General features: G+C 42.7%; 1 protein-coding gene across 1 annotated transcript in view; it reads left to right on the top strand.

Annotated features, from left to right (window-relative positions):
• Positions 1-26,540, top strand: part of IQGAP1 (IQ motif containing GTPase activating protein 1) — a 134,468-nt gene that overhangs the window by 10,336 nt on the left and 97,592 nt on the right. Inside the window, exons 3-4 of the mRNA XM_033920190.1 lie at positions 24,790-24,946; positions 25,834-25,911. Of these exons, the coding sequence (XP_033776081.1) occupies positions 24,790-24,946; positions 25,834-25,911 (235 nt within the window). The remainder of the gene's footprint in view (positions 1-24,789; positions 24,947-25,833; positions 25,912-26,540) is intronic.

Raw genomic sequence — 26,540 nt, 5'->3', positions numbered from 1 at the left:
GCCATTCCCCAAACTTGGAACTTATTACAAGCTCTGATGAGAGAAGAAAAGACCCTCAAAGTTTAAATCAAAATTAAAAAGCTATTTATATAGGGATGCCTTTAATTAAATTGCCTTTGTAGCTCAGTTACCATTTTTATTTGAAGTAGGGAAGTACCGATCTAATATAACTCCTATTGTTTTACCCTTTTTGGTTTTCTTTCCTATATCTGTAGTTCCTCTCCAATCTCCCTCTTATGGAATATATGTCTGTCCTCCCCAAAACTGTTTGTCTCCCCCATAAATTTTTTTTTTTATTGTTCATCGCTTTGTTATCCAGGAAAAAAAGAGATTTTATCAAATACGAATAAAACTTAAGATGAGAGATAGTATCAAAAGCTGCTGTCAAGTCGGCCCCAGAGAACATTGAAACCTATGTCATCCTTAATAAAATTTTGTCAGTTATTTCTAGCAATAAAGATTCAGTCTTGTGATTAAGTCAATAACCAGGGTAGCATTTTATTTTCCAGTCAACTGAATTGAAACAGATGTCATAAGGGGGGTGTTATTTGGTAAAGCTGGTGCTTGTGGGGTATATGGTCAAAGTAGATGTATTTTATTTCAAAAGGCATGCATGACTGGTCATAAATGTATTTTGCAATATTGGTTACCGAAAGATCCTCCTAGTTTTTGGCATTAGAGGAATCAACTTCATTGTTTAATTTTATTTGAAGTTAGAGATGTTTGTAAGTTTCCAAGACGTACACGTTTTTTGTTTTTGTTTTTTTTCCTCTAGAGCACGAAGTATGATTGTTAATATTTTACGTTGAAGCTTTAGAAACATTTATAACTTTGTAATACCTGGCAAAGGTGAAAAAGAGCCGCATGCAGCTCTGGAGCCGCGGGTTGCCTACCCCCGTTTTAGACAGTCTGGAACAATTCCACTTTTTACAGATGAACTTAAAATATAACAAACAAAAGGAGCAATCATACTTTTACAAGATGATAAAATGCAAAAAGGAATAATGTCCAGCTGAATAGCTGAAGAATTGATGGACTGATTTATCTATTTCACTTCAGTGGAAGGAACAGTTCCAAAATGCTCCCAAGTCTTCGTAGCCGATGAAATCAATAAACTTGTCCCACTCACTGACATGGAGTTTCTGCAAAATAGGGAGGATATTTTATCATCAAAAAATTCAAAAAATCCAGAAGGTGTTAAATTTGTCGTCTTTGACAGTCTTAGTAAAGGACTCTTAATAGATTAGAAACCATTTCAAACAAATAGTTGTGGATTATTACCCACTTCAGAAAGTTTTTTTTGTTGTTGACATGATCTTTCTTGCTTTTCAAAACCTCAATCATAGAATTTCCTTTGCATTTTACATTTGGAGCACAATTCTTCAGTTGGATCTTTACGCCATTTACATTCCAAGTGACGCAACTGCTGTCGTAATAAAAATAAACCTGAGTGAAAGCATTTGTTCTTTGACTTCACATGTAGAGTAACCCATTTTTTGTCTAAAATATTGCTAGCAATAGGTGTTAAAGTTTTGGACTATTCAAAAACATCCTCATTGACGTCAAAAGAATCAAAAGAGGGAATTACTGATTAATAACTACTGATATCATTAATATTATACCATTTTTTTCAATCTAGTAAGCTTAGTTGGAACAGGCTTACTAGTACGGTACTATGTCCTGACTTAATAAAAGTACAAGTGCAATGCACAGATTAATGATCAGACTAACTTACAGGAAACATAGAAACATGACGGCAGATAAAGGCCAAATGGCCCATCTAGTCTGCCCATCCGCAGTAACCATTATATCTTCCTCTCTGTAAGAGATCCCATGTGACCATCCCAGGCTTTCTTGAAATTGGACACAGTCTCTGTCCCCACCATCTCTACTGAGAGACTGTTCCACACATCTACCACCCTTTCTGTAAAAAAGTATTTCCTTAGATTACTCCTGAGCCTATCACCTCTTAACTTCATCCTATGCCCTCTCATTCCAGAGCTTCCTTTCAAATGAAAGAGACTCACTTCATGCACATTTATGCCACGTAGGTAAACATCTCTATCATATCTCTCCTCTCCCTTCTTTCCTCCAAAGTTTACATATTCAGATCTTTAAGTTTGTCCCCAAACACCTTATGATGAAGACCACGCACCATTTTAGTAGCCTTCCTCTGGACCGACTGCATCCTTTTTATATCTTTTTGAAGGTGCAGAGATGATGCGGTATACAAACCTAAGGTTTAGATTAGATTAGCCTCCAGAATTGTACACAATATTTTAAATGAAGTCTCACCAGTGTCTTATACAAGGGTATCAATACCTCCTTTTTTCTACTGGCCATACCTCTCCCTATGCACCCTAGCAACCTAGCTTTTGCCGTCACAAAGTCTTCAGTGGTCTGAGAGCAAGTTCTGTTTCTTATCAGCATTTTAGGAAAAGTCAGCCCGAGAACTCATTTCGACGGGCACAGATAACACGGGGCTGGAAGGCCTGCATGTTGGCCCGTCGGAATTGGCTCCCGTCGGGTTAGGGGCGGGAGTTTTGGGGAAGGTGCAGCACGATTGGCCAGTTTGTCTCCTGCTTCATGGGATAGTGGGAATAGGTTGCTGCGGGTGAAGAAGGGGCAGGACTTTAGGCTGCAATGGATGCTTCAGGAACAAGGTTTTTTGGGTCCTCGTGGCTGCTTCCCCACCCTCCCTCCCTCATAGTTATGGAGTTGGTTCCTGGAGGTGGGAGCCCTGAGCTCGCAGCGGCGGATATTGAGCTACCAATTGGGGCTCATCGTGAGATGAGTGGATGGTAGGCAGCTGTTCGAATGGGGGTCCCAAGGCGGGCTGGGGACCTGTTCGAAGGGGGCAGGGAGGTCCCTGCCATCCCCAGACCCTTGCTGGGGCTAAGGCGGGTCACAGGCAAAAAGCAGCTTGGGTATCCTTCTGGTAGCTCGATTTTGCTTTAATTAACTGTTTAATTTGTTCAATAAACAGAGCTGCAACTCGATTTTACCAAAATAGAGTTTTGTGGTTATTGTGTGTTAATTGTTATAGGAAGGTTTAAGGTAGGAGGGGAGGGAGGGGTTAGGAATTAAGGGACAACTGGGCCTTTCCAGGTCCAGATGTTAATTACTGACGACTTATTTATTTGCTAAATTTCTGGTAGTATAATGGTTTGGTATCTTCACTGCGACTGCTCCATTTCTTTTGTTATGTTAACCGCATAGAACTTCCAGGTCCAGCGGTATACAAATAGATTTTGATGTTTATGCTTGTTGATCGTAATCTGATGGATTAATTGCCTTGGATACGGGGCGGTTAATGTAGCTCTCGGATTGTGGTCAGCTTCAAGAACTTAAGTGCAATAACCAGTCTGCAACATTGTAACAGAACAGCATGTGTGGGCATTTCAAGTCCCCCCTGCCCCCACCAAATTGCCATCCAGTTTTTGCCCAAGAGGGAACAATTGAAAGTACAGCAGGGCTCAGTAATGCTTTGGGTGTGGTCATACCTCCGGCCTGTCACCTGCTGCCTGGTTGGGAAGCTCTGGAGCGGGCATTGTGTTTGAGCAGACTGTGTAGGTCTGATCTGCTGTTTTGGTTTTGATATTTAATGCTGTAAGCTACCTTGAGTCCCACTAAGATGGTTATTTCTTCAATAGTACTCTAACTTGGAATCGCATATAGCTCATAAGTGATAACCACTCTTAATAGCTATAAATTTCATAACTTTACTGAGCCAGAGATGAGACAACACGTCAAGCTTATCGCTATGATAAACATTTGAGCGCCGAGTGGTGTTTCTGAGGTCTGAAGCTTCAGTAAAGTTATGAAATTTATAGCTATTAAGAGTGGTTGAATCATATATCACAACGGATATTTATTACATGGAATAAGAGGTATTTGTAAACTACCTTGATGCATGTTCAGTGGTCTGAGAGCAAGTTCTGTTTCTTATCAGCAATTTAGGTCAGTGAAAATGGACCACCAGTGGACCACCAGAATATGTCTAATGAATATGCATAAGAGAATTTTGCGTACTATGGAGGTGTTACGCATGTGGTTCTATGTTACTTAGGTTCATTAGGACTATCCTGACCTGTTGGCAGCCCTTGAGGACTGGTAGTGAATACTACTGCCTTTGAGCGAGATTGTCTCCTTGTTTCGTTAGGAGCAGTGTTTATCTACTCCTTGTGGCCTTTAGAAAGACAATGTGAATTCTACTTTGTAGTTCTATGATTAGCGTGGCTTTGTCTGCAGGAAATACTGCATAAATAATATGTTTTGCACTGGAAACTTTGTGCCAATGGTTTGTGCACATGGAAGGATCCTGAATGCTGGACTGGGGCTGGACTTGGAGAAGCTGTTTGGGCGTTCGATAGCCGCCTGGCCAAACTACGGAGTGTGAAAACTTGGTTCTGAAGGAGAATGCGATCTGGGACTGTTCTCGGATGGGCAAAATATCATTAGCCGCCTCCTGGCAGAATTTTGCACTTCCTGTAGGGATGTGAATTCGTTAGCTTTAGTGTGTCTTAAAAATTTAGGGACACTAAAGCACGTTAAGCCCTAATGCACGCTTAATGCCGAAAAACATGTTTAAAGCATTTTGCGGTAGTTTGCTTGTCAGCGTATACTAATTGTTATTTTGGGGGGAGAGGGATTTTGTGGGTGTAGAAGTGTTATTCAGTTATCTGTTCGTATAAGTGTGTGCTAACAGCATAATGCAGGCACAGTTCGTAAAAAAGGATTTCCTCAGTATTATTCCGGAGCCTATCACCTCTTAACTTCATCCTATGCCCTCTCATTGCAGAGTTTCCTTTCAAATGAAAGACTCGACTCATACGCATTTATGCTACGTAGGTATTTAAATGACTCTTTCATATCTCCCCTCTCCCGTCTTTCCTCCAAAGTATACAGAGGTGAGATCTGTAAGTCTGTCCCCATAAGATGAAGACTACGCACCATTTTAGTAGCCTTCCTCTGGACCGACTCCATCCTTTTTATATCTTTTTGAAGGTGCGGCCTCCAGAACTGTACACAATTTTCTAAATGAGTTCTCACCAGAGTCTTATACAGAGGCATCAATACCTCCTTTTTCCTACTGGCCATACCTCTCCCTATGCACCCTGGCATCCTTCTAGCTTTCGCCGTCACCTTTTCAACCTGTTTTGCCACCTTAAGATCATCATATACAATCCCACCCAAGCCCCGCTCTTCTTTGCATTAAGTTCTAACATGTGTTCACATTTTTATATTTTATATAAATATAGTATACATTATATTTGTTTAAACAAATAAAGCAAAATGAATCATAAAAATGACTGAAAATCGGGCTATAAGCACAAATTAACTGAAAATTAAACTACATTTTTCCTTTGTTCTGTACTCTCGGAATTCATTTAGTCTGAGATTTCAGGCTTCACACCAGGGTTCTGGGCAGAACTCCAAAGCCCTGGCAGGAAGGAAATGCAAAAGAGAGGCTGTTGACAGGGTGGGGGGTTGGCCACTCTTGCCGTCTCGGAGGGTTTGAATATTTTCAGATGCGGATAAGGTTCTGCTCCATGATCGGGATTTTTCCAGAAGGGCAATGGGCAAGTCTGTTTCCTGGCTCTGGGGATTTAAATTCTAGACTGTTATCCCGGCACCTCTGTCACTGACTTGGCTTGCTCTCAGAGGAGGGAACTTTTCTCTGGGTATGAGTTATACTCTTGTGGAATTCCTGAGCCTAAGTGGTAGTCAAGGCATTTTTCCTAGTCTGTCCTGGTAGGCTCACACTCTGTCTAATTTACCTGGGGCAAAGGGGACTTGTCTAGGGTAACAAGGAGCAGCATGGGATTTAAACCCAGAACCTCAGGGTGTGAGAAACTCCCCACTCTGGTGCTAAAACAGTCATTTAGGCTCTCAGGCCTGGAGGACATTTACTTCTTGCATGATTGAATAGGGACCTTAGTAAAGACAAGAAACATATGAGGAATTGATTCTGAAATGGTGCTTAAAGGGAGTATGTCAAACAGTTTCACAGCAGCAGAGACGGTTGGGTAGTGAGAACACAGCTAGGGCTCTGGGTATAAGTGACTTGAATACTGGTTGTTGTGTAAACATGCTTAGAATCAGTTGCCCAGTTGCAGATCGGCCTCTTTCATCTGAAATCTCTCTTCTCTGAGCACCGCTGAGGAAGGACAGAGATCTTGTGAGTTCAGCGAGCAGCTAGAAGGAAGTTCTGTGTTGTGCAGCATTCACTCCCTGCTCCATTGCTGCAAAGACCTGAATAAACTCGTCACGTAGGGGTCTATTTACAAAGCTGAAGTAGGAAGTAGTCTTTGCGGGTCTTTCCTGCACGCTAATGCTATTTTTACCGCTAGAGCAGCTAGGGCTCTTCAGCCTTGAGAAGAGATAGCTCAGGGGTGATATAAGAGGTCTATAAAATGCAGAGTGGAATGGAAAGGGTAGATGTGAATCGCTTGTTCACTCCAAATATACGAGGACTAAGGGGCATGAGATGAAGCTACTAAGTAGTAGATTTAAAACAAACTGGAGAAAATTCTGTTTAGGATGCTGGTCTTGGCAGCCACCTAAGAAGTGGCTGAGAATCACAGACTCTCCAAACCCCTCCTGACGAACCAGACAGGAGGGTTCCCAATAACCAACCAGCGCCATCACCCTCCAGACCCCCCTCGTACCTGTAGACCCCCCTCAGCCCCCCCCCAACACCCCTGTACCTTTCCAGAAGAAAGCACGGGAGGAGGGATGCTTATACCCTCCAGCTGTGAGGCCCGAAACTCCAAAATGGCAGGCCTTCCCCTTCCCAGTGCATCCCCACCAAGATGGCACCTGGGCCCCCCTATCGTCGTCCCCTTACTGTGTCACTGTTCCCAGCCCCCTGACCCCTTATCCCCAATGCCCAAGGTCACATAGACGACTTTTCAGAAACACTTTAACACTCGCTGAAACAAAAGATTGCAACTTTTTCATATTAATGCACAGTAGAATGAAATGATTCATCCACAACTCAGTGACCAAACAGCTCTGAAGGGCCCTGATTTCCACCTTCAATGCGCTGAACCTCGAGCATTCTTTTAGTGGCCTCTGGTGGGGGAATTACCAGCTCTCTGGGGCCTGGGTTCCTGAAACCAGTCCATGTTGTTTTCAGACACGGATGGAGTAACCCTAGTGATACCAACAGGAAGTGACTCAGGGCTGTTTCTTGAAATCCTCCGTTGCTTGGAGACAGTATCACAGACTCGTGTGCTTTAGAGACGACAAGCGGGTCTGTCTGAGCGGGTAGATGCTAATTTTGGGTGACACTGTGGTCAAAGCTGAACGGAATGAACTGAACTTTCCAAATTCCAAGAAATGTGAAGTTGGCAATTGGTAGCGCATGAGGATAGCAAATCATCCATCAGCACTCGGTTTTCTGCAGGTCTGAAGATTTCTGATCTTCTCTCTCCCGTAGAGAGAGGGTTTGTTCAGGTCTGAATTAGACTGTCAGGTTCAAGCTGTTCCAGACACTCCCATTATGCTCAGCTAGAGGGGTTGGGCGATCACTCGAGGGTTGTGTGTGTCAGAGCTAACTTTGCACGACTCCCCGCCCCACATAAAACTGTCAGATTGTTTACATATATATATATTTTCTGTGTAGGCTCATTATGTGCACAAAGGGGCTGTAGGATGTCGGCTTACATCGTTCGATCACATGCTTTTCTCTTGCTCGTAAAATATTTTTTAAAAAAGAAAGAAAAGTGGGTGCTGAAAAGTTCTCAGCCCAACCAAAAAGGGAATGATGCGGAGCCATGAAACGGACAAGTTGTTCCACATATCACCCCTAAGTTCAACACGCTTGGTACTTCCTGTCTGAAGGTTCTGTAACCCTTCCAACAAATTCTCTGATGTCTGGTCCCTGAAATACTGCTTCGCTGCTGCTACCACCTCTGAATCGCTTGAAAATTGTCACTCTTTCAAACTCTTTTTAAGGTTTGGAAACAGCAAATAGTGAAATTGAGCAATATCTGGCGAGTAGGGTGGATGGTCTGTGCACTGGAACCCCAACTGCACCAAAATATCCATCGTTTTGCCAGCCTTGTCTTGCAAAAAGAGAACTCCTTTCCGCAGCTTCCCTCTGCATTAACTATTTGGCCCCTTGACAAATAGTCAGTCATTACAACACCTTTCTGATCCCCAAACACTATGGCCATGACCTTTCCTGCTGACTTTTGGGTCTTGAATTTCCTTGGTCTTGGAGAACCTGAGGGCCACCATTGTATGTTTTGTCTCAGGATCATAATGGTGCAACCACCTTTCATCAACAGTAACTAGTCATTCCAAAAAGTTGCTGAAAATGCTATAAAATCAACTTGGAAGTGTACACTTGACGTTGTTTCTCAACAACATTCAAACATTTGAGCACCCACTTGGCTGACGGCTTTGCATACCCAACATGTTCCTTGGCTATCTGTAGTGTCTCAGCAATTGCGTTAGCCAATATTTGCCGATCTGACAAAATCAGGTCATGGACATGGTCAACAAGTTCAGGAGTTGACATCGTTGAGGCCTCCCAGACCTTGCTCTATCTTTGGTCTTGCAATCTCCACGCTCCACACTACTCTTTCTTGGAATTCCTCAAACCCTAATACCACCAGATCCTCCCACAAATTAAAACTCTCCTTCCCCTCGCTAAAAGGCATTTCCCACACAGGAAAGCTAGGGACCTCCCTCCACTTCAAAATCACTGAGCTCTGGAACAACCTTACCGCCCCTCTTCGGAACTTGAGCTCTCTCCAAGTTTTCCGCAAACATCTGAAAACCTGGCTTTTCTCAAAAAATGTAAGTCTCCCTCCAATTTAGGAATCAAGGAAACTCTTATATCTTGGCATCCCAAGTCCTCTAAATTTTCTTCACACTTCTACCTCTAACCTTCTGTTGTAGTTCCTTCCTATTTCTCCTACTGTAAACCACGTCGAGCTCTACGAACGTGGAGATGATGCGGTATACAAACCTAAGGATTAGATTAGATTAGATTCACTATGGAATATGATGGCGTTGGTCACGCAATATTTGCATCATACATTCATGGATTTTCTTTGGAGTTTTCTGCTGCGGGAATAGGAACTTCATGATGGCTCGTTGTTCCACACTTGAAATTTTCGCATTTGTCGTCGACGTGGTTCATTCAGCGAAACAATGCCAAAACGCAGAATTACGATTCTGCAGATTGGCACTTTGCAAAATAAAATACCACTCTCTTCAGCTACAGTGGCAAAATAACACTCAGAATTAGGACGTTGGTTGGGCTGAGAACTTTTCAACAGCTGTGTGTACACTCTCGGTGCACACAGTTGTAGATTGGTATGCAAAGTCTTAAAACAACTTGGCGCTGATATTCAAAACGATTTAAATGGTCAGAAGAGGCTCCTTGCTATTTAAATTTCCCATCAGGGGCTAACTAGGAATTTTTGGTGGCACCTAAAAATGCCCAGTTTGCGGGCGCTCAAGCAGAAACCAGCTATCTTGGGGGTGGTGTCGGTACTTAGCCAGGTAAGTGCCAATTTTCAGCACTTGAGGGGGGGGAGAATTCATCAGTGTGTGCTACTCTTAAGACGGGTTATGGTACCACAAGTTGTGCTATTTTAGCAAAAGTTCTCGTTGGATAAAATGGGACCCTTTGCTAAAATAGCATGACTTGTGGTAAATTAACCCATCATAACAGTAGCAGACGTTGACGAATTCCCCCCTTAACCAGCTAAGATAACCACATAAATAGGCATACATAATATGTATTGGACTATTGGACTTAAGCCTACGTGTACCAGAAATTCAGTACCAGAGTTTGAACATAGCCCAGCATTGAATTTCTGGGGATAATACCGTCAGCAGTCAGCAAACTAATTGCTACCAGTTCAGTATAGGCCCTTTATTTTTATTTTTAATTTAATTTAATTTTTTTGTTGTTATTGTGTAAAGCTCCAGCCATTTGGAGGCGCCGCCTCCTTCTCCTTGTGTCAGGCTGAGAGATGGACTCTCTTGTCTTCCGCTCGCCACCCTGAACATTCCAGAATCTTTATGAGTCACCGCCTCACACTGGCCCAGGGGTGGGCACCTATGGTCTTCAAGGGCCACAGGTTTTCAAGAGATTTTCACAATGGATATGCACAATATTGATTTGCATGTATGCAAATAGGTCTCTGGCATATTCATTGTGGGAATCTTGAAAACCCAGCTGGATTGTGGCCCTCAAAGACTGTGATTGCTCATCTTTGCACTGACCACATGAACATATCAAAGTTCCCCCCCCCCCCTCACACTACTTCACAGACTTGTACTGCTATATGCAGAGTCATTGATTTGTAGCGCTTGCTGTGTTGAAAATAGCAAGACTTCATTTGCCATTTCTGGCCCATGTACAGTATAAAATGATGATCCAGAGGAAAGATAATTCTTTCCACCAGGTTCCTTATTCTCTCCCCTCATCTCCTACTGCCTTGAAGTTTCTAATTTCTGCCAACTTGAGGACAGTAGGAGGGTAAGGCTTTGATGGAAACTCCAGCCATTTAGAACTTGAGGAAGGTGCTGGGTAGACTTTTATGGTCTGTATCCCACAAATGATGTGATGGTTTGGATAGGCTGGAGTAGTTGGAATCCAAGGTACCAGGCTTTGACAGTAACTTCAGCAGTTCCAGGCAGACTTCTACAGTCTAGCACCCAGTAATATCAAAGAAGAAAGATGATTTGTCTTTATAAAATACTAGCTGAAGTAGCTATGTCTGGTTGAGGTAGTTTGGCTTAGGCGGTTGTTTAGGTAGGCTGGGCTGTCTCAGTTTATGGTTTTAAATAGTAGGCAGTAGAATTTGAATTGTACTCTTGCTTGTATTGGGAGCCAATGTGAGTCGAGGTACGCCACCGTGATGTGGTCGTGTTTCCTCAGTGAATAGATAAATCTTAGCACTGTGTTTTGAACTGTTTGTAGTTGTTTTATCTACTAGAGGTGTCCAACCTTTTGGCTTCCCTGGGCCGCATTGGCCGAAAAAAATGTTTCTGGGGCCGCGCAAACGCTGCAGCAAGACAGAGGAGGGAGCCGGCAAGACGGTAAACACCCGGAGGCACCAGAGGAAAACACTGCATCACGGGACGCAGGTTGGACACCCCTGATCTGCTCCAAAAAATGATGACACATGAGATAATTCTGGACAGACCACCCAATCCCAGTGTACCTCAAGCAACAGTAGCAGAGAGGAAAAGGTTCTCGGAAACCTGCTTGATATTCAGAAAAGAACCACAATCAAGACTTAATGGTTCCAGATTTCAATCACTGATCCTAAAATACCTCTCTTGCTGAAAACCGATAGGGTTCATATTTGTGCAGACTTTTTAAAGTGCAATAATCAAATGAAGCAGGTACAGTGAAATTGGGTGTAGTTGTGATCTTCAGTCGTCCCCATTCAATGAAACTTCTGAACTGTCTTAAAAAGCAACACCCCACCCCCCAAAAAAACAAAAAAACAACAACCCTGGAATCCATAACACTTAGTTCTGTGCTGCAGCTAAGGTTTCTTGTCCCAAATCAACATGATTATTCTGGTAAGTCTGGCTCTGGAGATTTGATTAACGCTGCATCTAAGCTGACTCTGGATGTGTCTCTTCTGCTCAGCTGCTGATTTTACAGGCGCTGCTGGCACACCTCAGGAGCTGGAGAAGACAGACTTCCGGCCTACCAGGAAATGGTTTCATAGCAGGAAGTGCAGTGAGCCTGCAGAGAAATGATGTGCTTACGATAGTTTTGAAGCAAGCGATGAAACAATAGAGCCCATACCAGGGCAGATGGAGACAAAGCCTTACGAGTCCTGGAGTATTAATAAAGAGAAATCTAAGCAGGGCTGGAAAAAAAATCCCCAACAGTTAAAACCCGATACTTGGTGCCTGACTAGCTTATAAAAGAGTTTAACAAAAATATATAGTTGTGGCCTCAGCTGGGATGTGGGGAACCAAACTGGTTGCTGCCTGAGCTTACATGACATTCCGAATCGGGGGGCGGGAGTAGGGTTGGTAGGAAATTAAGGTTGTGCATTGATCTGCCGCTGGGGTCCCTCATCCCACATGGAATCGTGCGGAGCAGAAATGACGCGTCTCACCCATCGGGAGCGTGTTGCACTCACTCGAAGGTTATGCCACTTTCAAGCTCTGCGAGTCCCTTCCCTCGCTCATTAGAGCCTCACTGCCGGGGTCCTAAGAATCCGAATCGCGGCTTTCACGAGAAGGAAGGATTTGAGCAGAGTATTCGCAGAGGACCATGGAGTAATAGCGCAAAGCTGCTTCTTACACACCTGAGACAGAAGTTTGGCTTTACTGGGGGAGGGGAAGCAGAAGGTTTTAAGCCAGATCATCTGAAAAAGAGACAGACATATCAGGAAGGAGGCTGTGTGTGAGGGCCAGAGTTTGAGACGCAATAAGCCAAAGGAACAGGGAAGTCCTCCATATAATAATATTTCATCATAGAGGGTTTTTTTTTTCTGCACTCTTACATAATATTAGGCTTGTACGTGTTTTTCAGATTTCTGGGGGAGGGATGTATCCATCCAGCTGCCCCGTACCCCATAACACAGTCTGCTGCGTTGTTTGTAATATGGAATCATATTAGCCAAAAGTCTGTATATAGTGCAGTATTTGACCTCTGTGTGCAGAGACCATATGAAACTTGAAAACAGAGACCAGACCTCCAGTTGTATGGATAATGTATATTGTAAATCCATGTGCTTCACAAAGATTTGGGCAGGCCTACTGTGGCATCCTGCCAGCCTCGTCAATGTCGTGCAGTTCTTGGCGAAGCTGCTGAGTTTTTCGTCTTCGAAGGGCAGTACAAATAGATTTGTTCTCATCCTGAAAGAAATGCTAATGCTGGCAAGATTATAGAGCTTGTCACAGTTCTTCAAATGCTGGTTATGCGCAGAGTTGAGTTGTCCCCAGTTGGGTGCAGATTCTTTAGGATGGATGGGGATGATGAGTTGCACCTGGATACAAGGTATTCAGGATTGTTACCCAGATATAGGATTTTCAAGATTGTTGACTTAAGTCGGTGTGTAAATTTATACGTATGATACTGCATTTGGAAGGGAAACATGGACAGAACATGTCCCAGGTCTCACTATTACATGAACAAAAGCCGTAATAGAAAGCTGTGTCTTTGTGTGCTCAAGTTAGGGCAAACGTAGTCGGCAACAGTTTATAGTGATGTAATCTTATTGCATCTCCCAGAACAAAAACTTTACTGTCTTTATTGTGAGAGTTAGTTTTTTACCATCACAGTTTTGTCACTGAAAGCTGTCAAAATGACTAATCTGAACTGGCAGCGTTTATAATTCCAATCTCTTCAAGATAGTATCGGCCAGATGTGTTGAAGGGTTTTTCCCATGTTGCGCTTACTAAGTGTCTGGTGCTTTTTATCTTTGAAATTTGAGAACTGTTGGACAGAAGTTGCACTGAGACCGTCTCCTCCTTCCTGAAATAATCCTCTGGGTCCCTTGGAGGGCAGAATCCTATTTCCTGTGGATGACTGCCTGAACTTTGCCCCTTTTCCAAGTACTTCCTGTAGCATGTACAACAGCTGTCTTGGAAGCGGTCCCTGAAATGGGATCCCCCTTGGAAAGTCTGGTTCTTGCTGTCTAGCAGATGTTGTGAATAAAGCCAGCACCGCTTACGGAAGGAATCCTTAGCATGCAGTGAGCTTAGAAAGCTCTTTCTTGAGAGGGAGACCCCTGCTTATTTCTTCCTCTCTCATGAATGTTACATATTGACCAGCCATCTTATGAAGAAAACATTTAGCCATGGTTGGCTCTACCTCAGTTAAAGGAAGAACATGTTTAGAGGTGTGGCTTTAATCTATAGGTACTGTTCCCTCTAAGCTGACCGGGAGTCCACTGCAGGATGGCTGTCAGATAGGGATGGTGTTCAACATTGTTTTTTTAATCACGAGGGACAGGCAGGTTCCCTGGAGTCCTTCGCTGTTGACAAATCTGATTTTGAAGCGGCATCACCCACTGGTAGGATGGAAGACCCCTGCTTAGCTTAGAGCAGGTGTGTCAAAGTCCCTCCTCGAGGACAGCAATCCAGTCGGGTTTTCAGGTTTTCCCCAATGAATATGCATGAGATCTATTTGCATGCGCTGCTTTCATTGTATGCTAATAGATCTCATGCATATTCATTGGGGAAATCCTGAAAACCCAACTGGATTGTGGCCCTCGCGGAGGGACTTTGACACCCCTGGCTTAGAGGCAACAGTGCCGATAGGGTCCTTTCACTAAACTGCATTAAACACAACGTGTGGTAACTGCTAGCATAGAGATGCATTAAAGGGCTTTGCGGTAATGTAGCAGTAACCGTTTCTTAAGTGCTTTTTGGGTTGGGGTGTGGCATGGAAGTTGTTTGGCAGTTATTATGCTGCACATATCATGCAGTGAGATCCTGATTCTATCAATGGCACCCAACCAATTTCCACGCAAAACTAAAAAAAAAATTGAATTGGCTTAAATTGTGCGATGATTGAAAACGCCATTAAAAGTCAATAAAAAGACTGCACATAATTTTTAAGTTCCACGCAGAAATAGGCGCAGCTCCTACCAGGCCTAGACCAAGGTATCTACCAGCACCTACTTGAAAAGTAGGCATGGTTAGGGGTGGAGTTTGGGCTTGGAAAGCATTATGCGCTGATAGGCGTAATGTGTTGGGCACCAGTATTTTAGGCCAGGAAAACCCTGGCCTAATATACTGGTGCTTAAGTTGTAGATGCCTACCGATATCTAACTTGATTTAGGCACCGAGAGGCATGGGTCAATAAATGGCACCTAAATTTGAATAACCGTTTCCCTAGGCACCTACCGATTTAGACGCCGTTAATCGAATCAGGCTGATTGACTAACATGGAGGTAATGTGGGCCCACATAATCACTTCCTAAGTAGGAGGCACTGAGGCCCAAATTCTATAAATGGCGCTGCCAGTTAGGCACCGTTAGGCGGCCTAACAGTATCGTTATTAATTTGCCTTTAATCAGCACAATAATTGATTGTGCCTCAACAAATTTGCACTGGAATCACTACGGAGGCGCCTAAGGGTAAAATAGGTGTGATAAACGCTGGAAATACACTTAGGCGTCGATAGGCGCCTCTGTAGTTGCGATTCTCGTCATAGACAGACACTGGACATATAGGTCTTGAAAACCTTGGCCTACATGTCTGGGTTGTTTTTGTTATAAGGTTTTGCATGGCACTGCTCCGCTCTATCTGGTTAATAGATTTTCTATAGCATCGTACAAACCACAGTCGAAAATCTTACGCCTTATTTAATTTTCCCTCTGTACAAGGCTGTAAAAGCAAGAAATTTCTTGATCATACTTTGGCATTTCAGGCAGCTTCCTACGATAAAGAACTCTGATCGTTGTTGCATACTGCTTATTCCTACAAACATTTTAGAACTCAGCTGAAAACTTATCTTTTTTCAAAATACTTGGTTAAATAATATATTCTGTTCTTAATGATATTGTTCCTTGTTTATAGTCTTTTGTAAACCGCGTTGAACTTATGGTTAAGCGGTTAATAAGCATTATGTTATGTTATGTTTCTCTCTTAAAATTATTAACACTCGTCGACAGTACGTTTTCTCAGTCATGGCACCACAAATGTGGAATTTCTACCAATCTATTTAAGAGAAGAACGCTCACTGGATAGATTTAAGAGCAACTTAAAATGCATTTGATCTTTAGCTCAGTTAGTCAGGCCATCTTCACTACATTCAATGTTCCTTCTTCTTGCAGAGGTCGTCCTCTTTCTATTGCTCCATTCTCCTTACCCTTCCTACTGTTCTTCCTTATCTAATATTGTCTTTCCTTTTTTGGTTCTATACGTCCTGTGTGTCTTTTGTACGCTAGATATATGGTCCCTTTTAATATTGTAAATTCCTTTTTTTTTTTTAAATCAATGTTCATCGCTTTGAAATGTGATTAAGCGATTTATCAAATTTTGAAAACCAAGCTGTTCGTAGACAAATACTTTTGATCTGTCTTTCCTAACATTGTTTGGGCATTTTTGTAACATTTATCAAATATGTTACTGCAGAATTCGTAGGTCTTATTGTCATGTGTGTTGATATTGTTTTGAAGAATGATTATTGGTTTTTTTTTGTTTTTGATTTATGTATGTTTATTTGGAAACCGCTGTGACTCCAGGCGGTATATTAAGTTTTTAAATAAATAAGGGGGTCTTTTACTAAGCCTCGCTAGCCGATTTAGCGCACGCTACGTCGGCTAGCATGCTTTAGTAAAAGACCCCCTAAATGATGGCAGATAAAGGCCAAATGGTCCATCCAGTCTGTCCATCCGTAACATCCACTATCTCCTCCTCTCACTAAGAGATCCCACGTGCCTGTCCAATGCTTTCTTGAATTCAGATAGTCTGTTTCCACCACCTCTACCAGGAGACTATTCCATGCATCTACCACCCTTTCGGTAAAAAAAGTATTTCCTTAGAATTACTCCTGAGCCTATCACCTTTTATAAAAATTTATTTATCATTTATATATACATCAAAATATATTGGCTATATGGAAAACAGAGACTTGCCACACAAAGAGAAGAAATCTACAATTCCAAGTTCCATAAAGAATTAAACAATACAAAAACTCTTAACAGGCCTCATTTTGGAGGGGACAATTCACAATATCCTCAATATCCTGATAAAAACAAATTATGAAAATCAATTTCATAAGGATGAGAGTATAGAAGGTTCAGTGAGCTCCGAGCATGAGAAGTTTGGTTCATAAATTTTATGCAGTGTATTGTATTGCAGTTTGAAATGCATTTTCCATTATGAAGGGGGGAGGGGGAGACTAAGGTTTATAAATACATAGTGTGTAGCAAGTGTGAGGAAGGAGATGAGTGATGACCTAAAAAGTTAAGGAATGATGCTGTTTCATTAGGCACCAGCAAAGCTATTTGTTATAGAGAATGACATGTTGACAAAATTCATCACCCTTCCTATCCCCGCTGATAACCGCGGGAAACCATCTCCATATCATTCTTTAAGGTGACGACGAAAACTAGAAGGATGCTAGGTTGCATAGGGAGAGGTATGGCCAGTAGGAAAAAAGAGGCATTGATGCCTCTGTATAAGACTCTGGTGAGACCTCATGTTTCTAAGGAGAGAGGGAAGAATCGGGGTATGAATGGGCCCAGCCACTGACCCTCAAGCCTTGCATTGTAGAAGGACTGAGGTTGAGATGGACACTAAAGAATGACACCGGATGGTTAGAAGATAAGACCGGAGGTCCATCAAGCCAACAGAGGCCAACCCAGGTCCCAAGTACCTGGCAGAACTCCAAAGAGTAGCAACATTCCAGAGCTGAGATTGTGATGTCATAATGGCTCATTCCACCAATGCCTATGAGCCAGCCTCATTGTGATGTCACAATGGCTTCATTATCCTTTACTTGGCTCAAATAAGAATCAGAGGATGAATGGACTCGGCCACTGACCCTAAAGCCATGCATTGAAGATTGCTGTTACAGAAGGACTGAGGTTGAGATAGACACTAAAGAATGACAGAGGATTGTTTCCCGCAGTTCTCCACGGGGACGGGAGCGGTGATGAATTATGTCACCGTGTCATTGTCTAATGTGTTGCTTTTCATGTTGAAGATGTCTAGGGCAGGTTTGTTTCTCTGTGGGAGGCACATAAATTGTGGTTGGTTGCCCTTCTCCAGCATATGATTTGGGGATGTATTTGGTTACTCTTCTACATAAATTGTGGCTTATGACAAATATTCTTCATTAAGATGTGGCTTGGGGTGTTCTCTGTCTGGGGTAAAGGTCTCTGCTCTTCGGCTGAGACTGTGGCTCGTACCTTGACTCTTTGGTAGGGAGAATGTTACAGAAAGCTCTAAACCAAAAGTGATAATTGGCAGTGTTGGAAACGCAGCCTGTAGACATTTAATTGATGACTTGTTTGAACAAGAGCTATAAAGCTTCTAGCTGTTTTATAGTGGGTGTGCCTAATGTTGAAAACAAAACTGCAGTTTTCAAAGATTCACTGAGCTCTCAAAGCAAACAAAGACTAAGAATAGAAATCCGTCAACAATCTGAGAGATACTTCTTCCGGGCAGGCAGAAAGAGAGTTTTTGCCATTGCCTAGGGCCCTGGTCGTCACTCCTTGTCCTCAAGTGCAACCACCGGCTCAGGATTTCAGAATATTCCTAAATGAGAAATGTGCATGCCTGCTGCATCCACTGCACGTAAATTGCTCTCATGCATATTCATTAGGGACATCCCAAGAACCTGGTGTGAAATCAGTTAGCTTAGCGGGGTTTAAAAAAGGCTTGGATAATTTCCTAAAAGAGAAGTCCACAGGCCATTATTGAGATGGCTTGGGGGAAATCCACTGCTTATTCCTAGGATAAGCAGCATAGAATCTGTTTTGCTCCTTGGGATCTAGCTAGGGACTTGGGACCTGGATTGGCCAGTGTTGGAATCAGGATACTGGGCTTGATGGACCTTCAGTCTGTCACAGGACCAGGACTGAATACCACTGACTTAGTGAGTGACTTATTGATATACTTTCAGTGGCTTATCATTGATTGTTACAGTGCAACAAACTCTGTGCAATATTCATACATTTTGTATGGTTTATTAAAAATCTCAGTAAAAATGAAATTTGAAAGATAGAGTAATGAAGAATTATGGAATCGGAGCCCTCCTAAGGGTGACATGATGTCTGACAACAGGACGTAGTTGGAGGAGGTTCATCAGGGACTGATTCATTCCTATCTTGTATTGCAAAAGACCGTGAGATCATGACTGGGAATGGACGCAGTGCCAAGCTTTACATCGGTCAGACTTGCTTCCTTCCTTAAAACGTATCGGATTCCATCTTTGCCCCTTGTTGTCTTTGGCCATCATGATATATTTTTTCTCCTGCTTCCTATTTAGAAACTCTCTCTCCCAATGCATTTTCCTTTGATTTTATAAATATCCTGCTGTCTTTCAGTGCAGGCTTAATAAGCTTGGGATGAATCGGAGAAAAAAAGGCAGTGGTTTGGTTAGAATATATGTAATCCAGAAAAACAAGGAAATGAGCCCCACGGAAGAACAATCCAAAACAATCAAGGGGGGTTAGGAAATGTACACATTAACCAGGGATAAGTAAAATAGGACAATATTTATTAAGGTAACATCTTTGTCATATATTAACTGTGTGTCATGGACCCGACACGGTCCGTGTTTCGGCTTAAGACGCCTGCCTCAGGGGTACAGTCGGTATCCGATAAATGTCAATCTCTCTTTTCTGAACGCTTTTTCACGGAACATATACCTCTGTCCACTTTACCAGAGGGACACATTGTGGATCCATTGTGTATATTTCCTGCTTCACTGCTAAAGCTATTTGTGTCGACAAGAGATTATCAGATACCGTGGGTCCAGATTTTTGATCCGGAAAATCTGGTAACCCTAGGTGGGGCCATATGTCCTCTTATTCGAGAAGTAGTCTGGTGACCCAACCCTTCCCATAGAGTGCACATCTTGAACAATATTACTTCCTTAAGTAAAGAATAGAGACCCCCCCTAAATCAAATGAGTGGCATGGGAAACTATAGAAAATGAATCTCTGGTAGTCTCACGTTTCTGTCTTTTGGAAAGAGGTGTGCCGACAGCTTTCCATTCAGTCCCAATGCAGCCTGCCTCTTTCCAGTTCTCTGTCTCTGGGCTGGCTGTGAGCAGGGTGATGATTCTGGTTTCTCCATCTCAACACTTTGGAGGGGAGCTCGTTTTCTAGCAGGGCGGGGCCCATCTCCTTCACAGTCACCAGCTCTCATTCCAGCGAGATGAGGAATCTGTTCTTGGCACTGGTGCAGCCTTTCAGGCTAGCCTGGTTGCCACAAAAACCCCTGCGGATAATGTGTTTTTCACATTTCTCTCCTTCTGTCATTCCTGGGCCCAGAGCTGCTGGACAGGAAGTGGTGGGATTCTACTTCAGAGAGGAAGTTAAAAATTTTAGCGCTGATTTCTCAGAGTCTTGAATAAATCAATATCTCTTTAGAGAAAGTGGAAACTCTCATCACTAGTAAAAGCAAAACTGGGAAGGAAGGCGTGACCTGTTTATTTGTAGCAGGAGTTGTTACTGAGAGAAAAAGATGTAGCAGTGAATCTGTTTGGGCAGCAGAAGAGATCTGGATTTTACATTTGGTTACTCTTTTTTTTCCAAATCCACGCCTAGAGCAAGCTGCATAGAGTTAGGGCATAGAGTTAGAGGATGATCTTTTTGTTTATTTCCACAATAAAGTTAGGCGCTAAAATGATGCATGCTAAGGAGGAATTACATACTCATATTACCTTCTTCCCTGTACCATTTATTACCCTGATTGTACCTATCCTCGCAGATTGTACCACCGTTCGCTGATTGTTCTATTTTTCTCTGCCATCCATTTTCTCTGTTTGTACCATTGTACCAATCTCGCTGATTGTCCAGCCCTTCTTCGTTGTAAACCGCCTCGAACTACTATGGCTTTGGCGGTATATAAGAAATAAAATTATTATTATTATTATATTAGCAATTGTGCATGCAGTTGCTATTAAAAATACTTAAGTCTTATAAGAGTACAGGTCCTTGGATGGATTTTTGGGGAGGGATTTCTGCAGAGACTATGGGCTAGGTTCACTAAGCCCACCAATCATGTCCCGACCACTTTGCGACCCTGACCCGATTCACTAACCTTCCTCCCGAGCGTATCCGCACCCGATCCACGCATGCAAATGAGGGGAAACGGCATGCAAAGTAGGAAGGGCCTCAATTCACTAAACAAATTCAGGCACACTAACTGGGCTGGCCAATCCAAAATCAAGCGACTGCCGAGGACCGGTCGCTTGTGCAAAAACCCTGCTCTCTGCCCCGACTCTCCTGCTCTTGACGCCCCAACTCCGTGTTTTTAACCCGTGGGTTTAAAGCAGGGCTGCACTACGGTGTGTTCTGTTAAGTTCCAGAACATGCCGCAGTGCAGCCCCGCTTTAAACCCGTGGGTTAAAACCACAGGCTGGCGAGTAAAAAAAGTAAAAAGAATTGCACCAAGAGCAAAAAAAGCAGGGCGAGAAAGCGCATGCGTTGGGATTGCTTTAGAGCGATCCGGGCAGGTGGTTGGGGGTGCGATTCCGATTGCCCTCATTTGCATGAGAGTGATTTGTGAATCAGCCCCCTGGACACGGATCGGATCCGTGCCCTTAGTGAATCTAGCCCATTAAGCGCTAATGTGTGGTTAGCGCAAAAAAAAAAAAAAGGCTAAATGCAAATTTGGTAAAGTGCTTTGTAGTTTAATGACTGTTGGTAATGCACAGTTTAGCATGCACTGATTAAAAAAGAAAATTGGAGGGGATGTGCCATATACAGAGAAAGGGTGTAAAAGCATGAACCAGCTAAAGCGGTCGCATTACCATGGGCTCTCTGGTTAACATGGAGTTAATACAAGAGCACTTACTTGAAACACCATGAACACCTTCTCTCACACCAAGCAGCATCATGGGGTAAAGACCTAGAACAATTGCTTTCGCCAACTACTTATAGGGAATTTAGGAAACGTCTAAAAACACACTTGTTCCTAAAGCATCTAGACAACTGATCCTCTCTTCTCTCTCCCCTCTATAGCGATTAACTTGTCCTGTTGATCTCTCTCTCCTCAACAATGAATTTTCTGTCCTATTAATTCTCTTTTTCCTCCCCTCTTAAAGTCAATTCAATTTGTTACCTTTGCTTAATCTTCTGTAAACCGCATAGAACTTCAAGGTATTGCGGTATATAAGCTGTTATTATTATTATTATTACTTATACTGCCTGCTACATAACAGGTGGTAAGTATTCCCACGTTAACATTTACTGGATGCTAGGGTGCATAGAGAGGTGTGGCCAGTAGGAAAAGGAGGTGTTGATGCCCCTGTATAAGACTCTGGTGAGACCTCATTTAGAATATTGTGTACAATTCTGGAGGCCAAACCTTCAAAAAGATATAAAAAGGATGGAGAGGAAGTCTGCTAAAATGGTGCGTGGTCTTCGTCATAAGGCGTATGGGGACAGACTTAAAGATCTCAATCTGTATACTATGGAGGAAAGACGGGAGAGAGGGGATATGATAGAGACGTTTTAATACTTATATGGCATAAATTTGCATGAGGTGAATCTCTTTCATTTGAAAGGAAGCTGTGGAATGAGGGCATATGATGAAGTTAAAAGGTGATAGGTTTAGGAGTAATCTAAGGAAATACGTTTTTACAGAAAGGGAGATAGATGCATGGAATAGTCTGTGTCTGAATTCAAGAAAGCATTGGATAGGCTTGTGGGATCTCTTAGGGAGAAGAGGACTGGATGGGCCTTTTGGCCTTTATCTGCCATAATATTTCTATGTTTCTATTTATGTTTATTTAAGATTTGATATACCGCTCCTGCATGCTATAACACGCCCACTTTTCCTCAACCAAGCTTATGCGCCGCTAGCATTCACGTCCGGAAAAGCAGGTGTGTTATAGCACGCATGTGGTGAAAGACTCCAGAAGCAGGCCAACTTGGCTGAAACATGTACATGTCAAGTCGTTGAGTTTTATGGATGAATAAAGGACCTTTATGAAATAATTGAATTCACCAGTCTTTAGAGGACATTTCCACTCCTTACCTTGCGTCTATGTTTCTGTTAGCTTACAACTGGAAAAATATATCTTAAAAAGCCTTAAATTATTCCGCACTGAATCTGGGCTTAGCATGCGGGAAAGTCCTTCATTAAAATTCGTTAAGCTCAGACTCTAATGCTCATCATTAAAAGGGCCCCTTAGTTGGAAACACTCTAAAGACAGATGAAAGCCTACCTTACTTGAATGTAATTCACCTTGAGCCACTACTTAACAAGGTGTGAACGTAATCCAGATTCCATCATAATTAGCAATTAGAATCAGATCCTTGTGCTCTTTAAAACTCTCATTGCAGCCTCGGGGTATATGAATCAATTCAGCTTATGATGATTACAATGCTGTCTCCATAGAGAACTTTAGGGGATGTGATGAAGAAAATTTAAATTGAATCAGGTTGGGCAGACTGGATGGACCATTCAGGTCTTTATCTGCCATCGTCTACTATGTTATGTATATTAATACAGATGGACAGACAGGTTCTCATACATGGCCTTCATTCAAGGCCTGGATTTCACTCTTCCATCAAAGATGGATTTTTTTTTTTTTTCTTTCAGTTGCATCGTTATTGCCTTCTAAGAGTTCTTACGATATAATACCTTTATACTTTTTTATGTATACTATAGTTCCATTAATGTAGCAGAGCAGTTACTTGCATGACACATCCAGGACAGATGAATTTGCTCAGGAATTGTACAGTCCAATAAGCCAAACCTTGCAGTTCGGGATTACCGCAGCTGCGACAACCCCTAAACTTCACCACCTCCTGAGTAAATCTTCGATACCTAGGGGAGGGTGGGAGGGAAAGTGGCCTCCGAGGAACAGGGAAGAACCCTGCTCCTCAGAGGCACGTTCTTATATCTCTTACCCATCCTACCAGGCTCCTCTTAGTTCTGCCCATAAACCTACTGTCTCCTGACACGAAGCCCAGTTCTCCTTGCCTACTGCCCTCCAATTGCCTACGAGCTGCTTCTCCATTGGCGACCAATCTAGGCCATCCAGCCCATTGTTTTAGTTGCCCATCGAGACGAGCTCTCGGGCTCTTTTTTACTCAAAATATTGATGAAAAATACAAAGCTACATAGCAGTTCAAGCTATGTGCAGGGGGCCGACAATCGTTTCACAGCCACACTGCCATTTCGTCGGGGCTGCAATGGCTCACATAGAACAGCAAACAGAGTCTGTTGAGACACACTGCTAGTCCTCATTTGTTTATTTTAAAAAAAAATTTATGAATCGCTTAAATCTAAGCGAAGTGTAAAACATTTACATCCACAATTTCAAGCACAACCGTTATAAAATGCAGTAAACAAATACGTCAATCTTCGCCACAAATTTCCTTAATACAGAATTCTTTAAATCCAAAACAAATAACCACAGAGTTATAGAAAAGCGTCCACAAACAATTGCGTTTTTAACTTTTTCTTAAAAGACATACGATCGTTGCATAATCTCATTATACCTGGAATTGAATTCCAGAGATTCTAGATTTAACTTAACGACATTATTCAGTCAACACCTGTTCTATGTGAGCTGACGTCAACATGATGACATCGCGCATGCGGTCTGTACATGTGCGGGGACTCTCTGAATTTAGTGTTCTGCGGCTTGGGAAAGTTTGCGAGACACTGATCTGCGCTAACTCTCCAATGCTCATTAAATCCCTGTGGGAGTCGGCACAATTAACGCAGCAACAGCCGCTTCCACGGCTTTGCTAAGCTAAGATTTTTAAAAGGACACTCTGCTCAGAGCACCCTTTATTAGGATTACCATACGGCTCCAGAAAAAGGAGGACGGATTGAGACGTCCAGGTTTTACTTTCATTGTTTCAATGGAAGTAAAACTCAGATGTCTGTCTGTCCTCCTTACTTCCATTGCTTTTAGTGGAGGTAAAACCCGGATGTCTCAATCCACCCTTCTTTTTCTGGAGCCATATAGAAAACCAGCTGAGCACAGATCATCCTGGCACCCAACTATGAGCATTATTAGTGAATTCTGCCCTAAATGAGTTTCTGTAATGTATAAGATAGTAAGACGGGGGCTCTGTAGCTGCCATTTCTAACCTCCTTGTCTTCAGTAAGTCAAAATGTGTTTCCTCTTATTTGCAGATGGATGGAGGCGTGTCTCAGCGAGGAGCTTCCTCCCACCACAGAGCTGGAGGAAGGCCTAAGAAATGGAGTCTACCTTGCCAAACTCGGAAACTTCTTCAGCCCAAAAGTTGTGTCCCTGAAGAAGATTTATGACCGGGAACAGACCAGATACAATGTAAACATTTTCTATATTTGAATAAGAGCATTGAAACGGGGAGAAAAGGGCAGTGGATGATGGAGGCCAGGTGGCTTTGCGGAAATGGATCCGCAAACTAATCTAACAAATTTGCACCAAAGCCAGAAATGTATTATTTTCAAATCTATTTATTTGACAAAAAGGGGAACAGTTCAGCCTGTGGCAAAACATTCAACAAATTTTTGTCAGTAATCTCTGCAATTCTTGTATGTGTGGGGGGATTCCCCCTAGAACTGAACTGAACAGCTATCTCACATGTTTCAGGCATTGATAGGGTTATAGGAGGATGAAGGGAAGGGAGCAAGAACAGTGCAACTGTTTCCGACTAATGACCTTCCTCTTCCACCAATCGGGCCATTAAAAACTGCTTCCTCAATATACTTCTCCTAGTACTCTTCGCTATGACCAGTCTGGTCTCTAGAATAAGCTCCGTTATTGTCTATTGTAACCTATTTGTTGTCATGACTAGTCTGTCTTCAAACGATTGTGAATGTCTACTTGTAACCCGTTCTGAACTTCTGGGAGAATGGGACAGAATTCAAAATAAATAAATAAAATCCGAGACACTCTTGGCACATGTACCAGGACATGTGTGTAAGCCAGCATGCACCTCTGTGCTGGATATATAGATTTAGTGATACCACTTCATGAATTGTGTGTCCACATGTACATATGAAAAAGAAGGAAGACTGTAGAGCCCTATGGAATAGTTTCCCTTTCTGTGTCTTGACTTTGATCTACAATAATCCAATTTCTTTCTAACCTTTTGAAGGACCATTTTTGACCCCTCTTCTGTCTCTCTCTCAGATATCTAATGGTGCTTAATGTTTCCTGTTACTTCAAGTATGGTTTTCTTCTCATTGCAGGCGACTGGGCTCCATTTTCGGCACACTGATAATGTCATTCAATGGTTGAATGCTATGTCTGATATCGGACTTCCCAAGGTACAGTGATTGCTCGGGTGTTTGAAGCGATTCCTTAGCTTTCAATCCTATGGACATTTTGATCATCAGGAGGCTAAATTTCAAAGGTTTAGCTGCCTAACTGGGGGAGGTAGATACTTAAATTGATGCCTTTGAAAGCTGACCTGGGTTGAACATCTGACTTTAGAAGCCTCTTTTCACTAGATACCTAGAATTAGTTGCCTAAAATCTGGATGGGCCTAATGGTGGGACTAGATAAGTGGAAGAAAGCTAGATAAGTGTAGAAGAGGGTCAAAAGTACATCAGATAAATAGGAAACAAAAAGCCCCAAGGGCCTTCAGAGTCTGGGACCATCAAATGTAGTTTTATTGTTGGACCCTAGATGGGCTACGTTTTGGCATAATGCGCCTTCGTCAAGGGTAATATCACTACAATACAACCTAAAATAACTTCAAAGGGTGTGATGGGAACATGTAGAGTGGGAACTAAAGCGGCCTAGAGACAAAGTCAAATTGATGGCAGCCAACCTCTCTGGAGGAACTGCGATGCATGCAGTTGGGATCCTGCTCTTAGCAGCTGCTCAGCTGAATTAAGGCCGCCAGAGCTCCTGCCACAGAGGGAAAGCAAGGCAGAAATTTAGGCAGCTAATG

Source organism: Geotrypetes seraphini, chromosome 14 (genome assembly GCF_902459505.1).
Source record: "Geotrypetes seraphini chromosome 14, aGeoSer1.1, whole genome shotgun sequence".
In the NCBI taxonomy this organism is placed as follows: Eukaryota; Metazoa; Chordata; class Amphibia; order Gymnophiona; family Dermophiidae; genus Geotrypetes; species Geotrypetes seraphini.
This window is presented reverse-complemented; position numbering and strand designations above follow the sequence as displayed.